At 36.4% G+C, this 9,705-nt stretch overlaps 1 protein-coding gene across 2 annotated transcripts in view; it reads left to right on the top strand.

The window, feature by feature from the left end:
• The first annotated feature begins 670 nt into the window (after positions 1-670).
• Positions 671-9,705, top strand: part of LOC100175304 (neurogenic locus notch homolog protein 1-like) — a 15,566-nt gene continuing 6,531 nt past the window's right edge. For both annotated transcript variants that reach the window (XM_018814941.2, XM_026837540.1), the window contains exons 1-17: positions 671-928; positions 1,363-1,494; positions 2,197-2,345; positions 2,763-2,915; positions 3,327-3,501; positions 3,828-4,016; positions 4,426-4,559; positions 4,816-4,896; positions 4,952-5,111; positions 5,940-6,096; positions 6,483-6,712; positions 7,105-7,244; positions 7,478-7,577; positions 7,909-8,106; positions 8,425-8,514; positions 8,903-9,106; positions 9,444-9,591. In XM_018814941.2, coding sequence (XP_018670486.2) covers positions 706-928; positions 1,363-1,494; positions 2,197-2,345; positions 2,763-2,915; positions 3,327-3,501; positions 3,828-4,016; positions 4,426-4,559; positions 4,816-4,896; positions 4,952-5,111; positions 5,940-6,096; positions 6,483-6,712; positions 7,105-7,244; positions 7,478-7,577; positions 7,909-8,106; positions 8,425-8,514; positions 8,903-9,106; positions 9,444-9,591 — 2,663 coding nt within the window. In that variant the 5' untranslated portion in view covers positions 671-705. The remainder of the gene's footprint in view (positions 929-1,362; positions 1,495-2,196; positions 2,346-2,762; positions 2,916-3,326; positions 3,502-3,827; positions 4,017-4,425; positions 4,560-4,815; positions 4,897-4,951; positions 5,112-5,939; positions 6,097-6,482; positions 6,713-7,104; positions 7,245-7,477; positions 7,578-7,908; positions 8,107-8,424; positions 8,515-8,902; positions 9,107-9,443; positions 9,592-9,705) is intronic.

Genomic DNA, 9,705 nt, shown 5'->3' on the forward strand with positions numbered 1-9,705 from the left:
CTTCGTGTTTTAAACAGATTAACTAAACAGTTAAAAGTATTGACTTGTATTTAACGTTAATTGTTACATCTTGATTGGACTTAAAGCGAAAACTGCGGTAATTGAAACGTTAATAAGTAATCCAGTGTTTCTAAAGTTTCTGTTGCGGTTCAAGTTTCAGGTTGTCAGACATACAAAAAATAACGCAGCTGTAATTTTGTTTTGTTGACAGTAATGCCAGAAATGAATAGCCTCGTTTAATCTGGTGACTTTGTTTCGCTTGCAACTATGTAAGGAAATCTTCTAAACTACTTCGCTGGCAGTCTAACTTGTAAATATGGTACGCTTGACACCTGTGTATAGTTTTTACTTTGACATTTAAATGTATATAGTAACCCGGCAAGTTACTGTACAGTTATAGCGTTTATAAATTCGAACGGCAGCGAAGAATTAAAGTTTTGAACCAACTCGATAACTTAAAACAGATACAGTAAGCTTAGCTTTAGGTTTCCATATATGTTTGGTTCTATAGGTAAGGTTCCGAAATAAGTAAACATGAAGTGGCGCTAAAACAAAATAAGGTGTAACAATTTGTCTCTTTTTTATTTCAGAAAACGTTACACCAACAACCCCTCAAAAGCTCTGTGATAACCGAAAGCCTATATTTAACGTGATTTAAAAGCGTAGATAATTTCATACTGCATCTTTTTCCATTAGGCATAGGTTATGTCCGTAAAAATAATGTATTTCCTGCCATACATGGCCTGTATAATATGCCTGTGGCTAATTGGACATGTGGTGGCTCAGAATACAGAACGTAGTGAGCGTCCTCCGCCACAACTAAGTACGTTGTTATGGCAACCGACGAGGCGAACTTCCCCAGCTGTTACGGAGGATTACCTGTGGTCACGTGGGTTAGTCACGCCCTCGTGGCGACCAATCATAACAGGTATAGATTTTGGGTGTTGATTTTAAAAGTCTTTTTTTTTTGTAATAAATGAAACCTACTTTGGTAAAGAGTTAGGACTGCTCAGCAACTGCAGCAGGCCTATATATTTACCCATAGATATTAGGCGTTTGTTTTGAAAGATTTTTTTCTAATAAATATAACCTGCTTATTACGTTGGAAAAGAGTTAAGTCTGCTCAGAAATTACAGTATCCAATTAACCATAGTTTTTAGGCGTTGATTTTGAAAGTTTTTTATATGAAATAAAACCTGCTTTACGTTGGTAAAAAGTTAATACTTTTTACCAACGTAAAAGTAATTACAGTTTCTATTTACCTGTATCACAAAAAAACGGCCGCGAAAATGAAGCTGGTTTAAGTTACCCAGCACAATAATGAATTGCAGCGCAGTGTTGAATGAATCTACTTCATTTTAGAGTCATCGGTTCTGGTGGACATTATATTTCTCGTCGACGGCTCGGGTTCAGTGAATTACAACGCACCTGGTAACTGGCGGAGGGTTCTAACTTGGATAAAAGCGGTAGCTTCTGGTTTTAACATCTCAAACGGTGAATTCCAAATCTTAATTTATAATTTACATATACACGCATTTGTAAAAAATACTTCATCGTACGTTAATTACGAAATAAGTGTTAATATTTATTTGTTTAATTTTGGATAAATTTATAAATAGGGTGGGGGAAGACGGGACACTTTTAGAACATAATATCCAAATAACCTGATCGTGTTTTAAACATTTAACGACGGTCTATGGGAGCTGTGAGGAAAAGGTTATATAATTTTTTTGTTTAACACCTAATTTGATGAGACATGTAGTAGGGTGGGAAAGACGGGACACCTGTTCATTCTTACCCATTTGATTTTCTCGTCCCATTTAGTAACAAACAAAGAAAATTAAAAGAATTATAAAACCGTAGCCTCACGACTGCTATAGACCGTTGTTAATTGTTTTAAACACAATCAGGATATTTTAATATTGTGTGCTAAAGATGTCCCATCTTCCCCCCACCCTATTATAATAAAAACATGTCCCATCTTTTCCTACCTTACTATATGACATTTTAACTCGTCAACCGCTACATCTTTAGTGTAACAAAACGCTCTCTCTTTAAAAATCACCGAAAGTGCGGGGAGCTCTCGGAAGTTTGGAAACCCCCGTTTCCATATTTAATTACTAGCAAACGCAGACGCAAATGCATGAGCCATAAGTTATCCAACCATTTTTCCTTAACTTTGTTTTATTTTCTCAGAGAACGTGAATATAGGGGTTGTCCAGTATTCACACTGGTATCGTACATTGCCCATGTCCAGTCAAATCTACCTAAAAACTGAAATAGCTTTGAACAGATGCCGAACTCAAGCTTGCTTTCAATATCTCGTGGATAAAATACAGATAATGGTAAGAACGTCTTGCTCAGGTTCAGTTTAAGTACTGGGTTAAATGTAAATAAATGAACGTAAGTTACGTAAGTACGTAAAGTAATTTATCCTCGCGAAGCCGGAAAACGACAGTCGTATAGCACGAGTGTTCATACACCTCGTGCCAGCTTACGAGTTACCAAGTATGTTAGTTTATAGGTGATTATTTTTTTAGGCTCTTTGATTTTCTTTATGTGTGCTAATTTAGACAACCTAATAGTGACCACTGGGTTGAAGCAATGAATTTTGGGTGTTTTGCCCAAGTATGCATTCGTCTACCATGATAGCAGCCTTGAGCATCGAACCTGATACCCATCGGTTACAATGCGAACACTGTAACTTCATATTCTCTGCAGTATACAATCTATATTGTTAACAATACATCTAACTGTTACAGGGGTACACGACTTACACAGGTGCTGCAATAAATAAGACTATCCTGGAGGATTTTTCTACCACGCCAGCTAGAAGTAATAAGATCCTAATTCTGCTGACAGATGGAATATCTAAAGATGATGTGAATTATGCATCAGCATTCGCAAGGAGACAGGTTATACAAAACATACCACACTTCAGTTATTTAGACATGGCTACACCAAACATATCCACTCTGTTCTAAATCCACATATTATTAAAATTCTGTCCTACTTTACAGAAACTTTAACTATTATAGTACTGTGGGGGAAGATGGGACACCTTTAGCATAGAATACCGAAATATTCTGTTCTGTTTTAAACAATTACCAATGGTATATAGTGGTCGTGAGGCTACGGTTTTATATTTCTTTGAATGTTTACTACCAAACGGGATGAAAAAAATAGAATAAAAAGGTGTCTTGTCTTCCCCCACCCTACTATATCATGATTGAAGCAATGCAAATAGCTGGAGTATCTGATCTGATTTTCACATATTGATAAAAAAATTCTACATGTTCTCAATAAACTAAACATTTCATTTACAGAACATAACAATATTTTGCATTGGTGTGGGATCTTATTCATTATCTCAGCTTCAAATAATTGCCAATGGCGAGCTTAACAACAACTGGAGGATTTATCAACTTAACTCATTTAACCAACTTCCAACTACTGTGCAAAACTTGCAGAGAGAAATTAAAGCAGTTTATGATATACCAGGTGGGCCTATGATACTTCTGTAAGTATAAACAGATGTGTGTAATAGATCTTCATATGTAGACTTTTTAAGTGAGTGATATTGCAAGAATAAATTAATTTGCCCCCAATAAGAATGTACAATGATGGTTTAATCTGATATAGTAGGGTGGGTCAAGATGGGACACGTTTAGCACATAATATTCAAATATCCTAATCGTGTTTTAACCAATTAACAATGGTCTATGGGAGTCATGGATACGGTTTTATAATTCTTTGTTTACTACCAAAAAGTAAACTTTTAAAAGCTTCAAATTCCTCATTTGGTTTATTTCCAAATTAATGTTTAGCTTGCACACCTCTCATACCACCCATCCATGGACAGCTGACTTGTACAAATGCAAATGAAATTGGTTCTACTTGTTCTTACAACTGTGACCATGCTGGTGGTTATGGAATACATGGTAGCGAGAATCGAACATGTCAATACTTAACTATGGGTGTGCCAAGATGGTCAGGAGATATATCTACATGTGGAGGTCTGAAAGTCTATCACATTAAATCCCTAATATGTCAACCATGAAATTAATCAAATGAATGAATAAATGTAACTTACTTTATCCTTGCGCGGCCGGGAAGTGACAGTCGTTAAACACGAGTGTTTAACACCTTGTGCCAGCTTAGAAATTACCAAGTATGTTACTTTCTGGGTGATTATTTTTTTAGGTATTTTTTTTTATTTTTTATATGTATTGCTGATAATTTGGAGAACCCATTAGTGACCACTGGGTTAGAGAAATTGTCGTTAAGAGTCTTGCCTAAGAACACCTACGCCCACATAATGGTAGAAGCGAGAGCCTTGAATCGATTACCTCTGGGTTAGAGGCAGGCGTGCTAACCAACTGTGTACATTGTTCAGTTTTATAACTTGGATATTTTTTTCCACAGTTTGTACAGCAAGTTTTGATCTTCTTGTAATAATTGATTCATCATCAAGTATTGGGTTGTTTAACTTCCAGATAATGAAGGATTTCATCATAAGATTGGTGGACACTGTTGAAATTGGCCCTGACAAAGTGCAGGTATATGCAAATCAATAGAATATGCAATACCTATGCATATTTTAAACTTTTAAGACCATGAAAAAAACAATGTGCGACAAACAACAAGACACCTATTTTACTATTAGTTTGTTCTGTTTTGAAGTTGTTTTTTTTTTTGAATGGCAAATTTTTTACATTGCAACATTGTAAAGATTATTTCGGCGCCACAACGAGATGTCTTTCAGTCTGGTACTGTAGCTTTTTTTCTTTATGTTATTATCATGTAATATTACAGGTTTCAGTGATAACATACAACAGGAGGATATATGATAAGTGGAATTACGACGCTTACTCAAACAAAAATCAATTGCTGCAGGTAAGTCGTTTTAAAGATGGTGTTGTATTGTAACTGACGTAAGTTAATATGACAGGCAATCATTGGTTTAACATATTCTGGTAGTGGAACAAGGACAGGTCGTGTCTTGGGGTATGCAGTTGACTACAAGTTTCTGCCATCATATGGTAGAAGACTAAACAAACCACACATTACTATAATCATCACTGATGGAAAGTCTTCAGATGCGATAACAAGTAATGTTCATTTTGGGAATCAATAATAAAGCAAACTTTTGAGTATACATTTTTATAATCCAGTAACTTGTCCGGCGCCGTGGCATAGTGGTTAGCGCGCCTGCCTGTAACCCAGAGGTAATGGGTTCAGGGCTCGATGTTGCTACCATTGTGGGCGTATGTGTCCTTGGGCAAGACACTTAACGACAATTGCTCCAACCCAGTGGTCACTAATGGTTGTCCAAACTATCAGCAATACATAAAAAAATCTCCTCCAAAAAAATAATCATCCACTAAGTAACATACATGGTAACTCGGAAGCTGGCACGAGGTGTTAAAAACGACTGTCGTTTTCCGGCCACGCGAGGATAAAGTAAGTTACATTCATTCATTCAACTGCCTAGGTTGTCTAAACCTGTGTTTTTTAACCCTTTTGGCTTGCGGGCCAGTAAAATTTCGAAACAAATTTTGCGGACCGTTGAACCTTTAAAAATCAACCCAAATTGTAATTACGTCCAAAGTAGACCATGAACTCTATGTTACATCACTGTGCTGCAAATTACGGGGCCACCAAAGTTCTAATTCAGTTTAAAACTTGATGTTTAATTTCTTTAATCAATGGAGAAGACTTCAACATCTTCCATTTTGCGATTAAGATATAAAATTGTGGTGTATTTGGCAGACTGGGACAGGTTAAGAACCACCGGTCTAAATCAATCTTTGCTGATCCACACACTGTAAAAAGCTTCATTAACTTCTCATAGACATGAGACTAAGCACTAGATATCACTGTTATAATTGAACATGTTATTGGTTGTGTTAAAACAAATAACCTTTTTTGTGCAACAGGTAACACATTAAATAGACTTCACGGAATGTCTAAAGTAATAGCAATTGGTCTTCATGGGGCAAACCAACCAGAAATTCTTCGAATTGCATCGAACCCTGACTCACTTTATGCTCATAGTGTCCAAGGAAGCTTTGTTGGATTATTATCAACAATAAGGTAACTATACTATAATGAATGTAACTTGCTTGACAGTCGTTATAACACGGATTACAGTCGTTATAACACGGATTCTGTTTCATACATCTCGTGCCAGCTTACAAGTTACCGCGTGTGTTACTTTGTGGGTGATAATGTAACTCGTAAGCTGGCACGAGGTGTTAAACCCGTGGGATTACGACTGTCGTTTTCCGGCCACGCGAGGATAAAGTAAGTTACATTCATTCATTCATTCATTCAATGTTAATATTATTTTGAACAAAAAGGCCAATCAATGTAAATCACCAATATAGACTTAACAGATTTTCTTTTAAAGCTAAAGTCTGATAAACATTTTGTTTTTCTGGTTTTTATATCCTTTACATATGCATACTTGTATATAACAGGGATATTGCTTCGACACTCTGCACTGCACAAACAGAAATTATAAACACAACGTGCCCACTGTCGCGTCTTCCGAACCCAAGTACATGTCATGAAATGAGATGCTCCAACACTGAACATGCAGGATCAGAATGCATAGCCACCTGTTGTGAGGGCTATCATATCATTGGTGGGAATGTAGCAACTTGCTTGTACAATGGGAATTGGTCAAAATCTTCATGGCAATGTGTAGGTAAACCAAACAAAGTAAAACCATAATTAAGCTTGTTGTTAAACAGCCAATGGTAAACATACATCAGTTTTATTGTAGAATATACTAAGTAATGGTATTATCAGATAGAGTGTTCTAACTGTTAATGTATAGAAGAAAATGTATGTACTCGAGCATGCTATGAGTACACTAAAATCATTGTGTAAAATTGCATCTGTGTAAAGTTTAAAGACATACATTTTAACATGTGGATAAGAGACTGACGATGCCATTTAGGTGAAATACATATCTCTTATAAAGACTTATATTATAAAATTTGCTAAACTTGATTTTTGTCTGTTATGTGTTTAGCACAGATCGTTAATTAGTTGACTGATTGGGTCATAAATGTATGCAACCTTAATTTTTTCCAGAGATAGGTTGTACTGAGATAAATGTTGTGAATGGGATGGTGAAGACATGTTCCTCACAACATGATATTGATTCAGTTTGTCGCATTCGATGTCAACCTGGCTTCATCCTAGATGGTAACCTTCATTCTACTCATTGTGAGGTAATAGTAGGGTTGGTGATGTAATAAATGTTTGGGGTTTCGGAAAACCCATGAGTGACCACAATGTTTCCAATATAGAGTAGGGTAGGGAAGATGGGAATTTTTTCATTCTATTTTCTCGTCCCGTTTAGTAGAAAACCAGGATATTTGCATATTGTGTGCTAAAGGTATTCCCTCTTACCCCACAGTACTATATGTCATATATAAGAAAACCATGAATATTTTGTGCTCAGGTCTCAGATTCAGCTAGCAGATACAATGAATGTATGTTCACTTGTAGACGAGTAACTAATTCCACCCCTCAGTGGGATAATAGTCCAACTACATGCAGAAGTAAGTCTTTCCTTTATAAAAGTGCCATCAATATTCTGTTACTTCTGGCATAATGTAAAAAAATGGTTTAGGCGGTATAAAAACATTAATTTTGTCCCAACGCTGTGTCCGTCATTTCCAAGTGTAACATACTTGGTAACTCGTAAGCTAGCAGAGGTCTACGAACACCGGTTCTTTTCCGGCCTCACGAGGATAAATAAGTTACATTCATTTATCAAGTGCAACAATATTTTTACCTGGTATATTGTAGTTTTTTTGTCTTCTCCAATATAAAAACAATAATTTAACCCCAACACCTATCATTTCCAAGTACAACAATATTTTTCAACAGGGGATCCTTGCTTTTCAAATCCATGCATGCATGGTGTCTGTGTAGCAAGTGATGCTACAACATTCACATGCCAATGTAACACAGGGTACATTGGGCGATTATGTGACTTAAATGAAGATGATTGTGTTGGCCACCTTTGTACAAACAACGCAACTTGTATAGATCAGATTGGAGAATACGCTTGTACTTGTCTACCAGGTTTATAATGTTGGCAATTGGCATTACAAAATAATTTTGGGCTTAAACTATTTCATAAATCCTAGGACCCATGGCGTGCCACGCTGCAGGACCTCACCCACATAGAATTGAAAATAGAATTGTGCCAACTATTGCACAGGACTGACAATGTAGAAGAATTCGTCAATGAAAAATTAATTAGAGTTTAAATAAAAGAACGTAACTTACATTTTATCTTTTAGTAAAAATGCCCCGGAATGTAAATTTTAGGATTCCATCAAGTTTGGCAGTTTTTTTGTAAAATATTTATTTAGTTTAAATTGTTTTTTTTTGTTGCAGGTTTTTCAGGTCATAGATGCGATGTTAATATTGATGATTGCAGAACAAATCCATGTGAAAACAACTCAACATGCACAGACCTTGTGAATGGTAAGGTGACGCATATTTTACAAAAATAATTGTAAATATTTCTTATTTCTCTCTTACTGGCGCCCTGGCAAAATGGTTGGTGCCTGCCTGTAACCAAGCGGTAATGGGTTCAAGGCTCATCGCTGCTACCATTGTGGGCGTATGTGACTTATGGCAAGACTCTTAACGGCAATTGCTCCAACCCAGTAGTCACTAGTGGGTTGTCCAACTTATCAACCATAACATAAAAAATTTCCCCCAAAAAAGTAGTCATCCACAAAGTAACATACATGGTAACTCGTAAGCTGGCATAAGGTGTATAAACACCCGAGTTTTTAAGACTGTCATTTTCCGGCCACACAAAGATAATGTAAATTACATTCATTAGTTCATTTTTTATTTATTCAAGATTATCACTGTGACTGTGGGGTTGGGTGGTCTGGGCGCAACTGTGGAAATCGAATCAATTGGTGTGAGTCAAACCCTTGTATGAACTATGGTGTGTGTGATTCTCTACCAGCGGGGTATAGGTGTGAGTGTTCACTTGGGTTTAACGGGACAAATTGTGAAATTGACATCAATTTCTGTGAGAGCCAACCATGCTTCAATAATGGTAAGTACATTTGTATTCTTGAGGTTAGAAAGCAGTAGATTTACTCTTGGCCTGTAAAGCCTGTCTGCTAAATCACTGTTTCACAAGTGAAAGAATGGATGATTTATTTCGTCTCTTCGGTCACGATTAAGAACAAGAGAGTTGACCAAAGCGAAAAGACAAGTAGTAAAACAACAGTTGTTAAAATGCGCTAATTGTTAAAAAAGAAAGAACGAATGTTTTGAATTAAAGGTGTGACCGTTACAGACTACAGACAAGTGACATTGGGTACATTGGTACATTCTTAGTATTTTTAAGATGAAGGTCCAGTCATTTAATGAATGTAATTTATTTATAGGTACATGTTTTGATGACATATCTACATACATATGCACATGCCAACCAGGGTATGATGGAAACAACTGTGAGCATGATGTCAATGAATGCAACTCCAATCCGTGTCAAAATAATGGAAGCTGCTTTGAAACTACAAATGCAGGATACAGGTATGCATATAATACATTAGTACGGCGCAGTAGCATAGTGGTTAGCACGCCTGCCTGTAACTCAGAGGTAATGGGATCAAGGCTCAATGCTGCTACCATTGTGGGCGAATATGT

This window comes from Ciona intestinalis, chromosome 14 (genome assembly GCF_000224145.3).
Source record: "Ciona intestinalis chromosome 14, KH, whole genome shotgun sequence".
In the NCBI taxonomy this organism is placed as follows: Eukaryota; Metazoa; Chordata; class Ascidiacea; order Phlebobranchia; family Cionidae; genus Ciona; species Ciona intestinalis.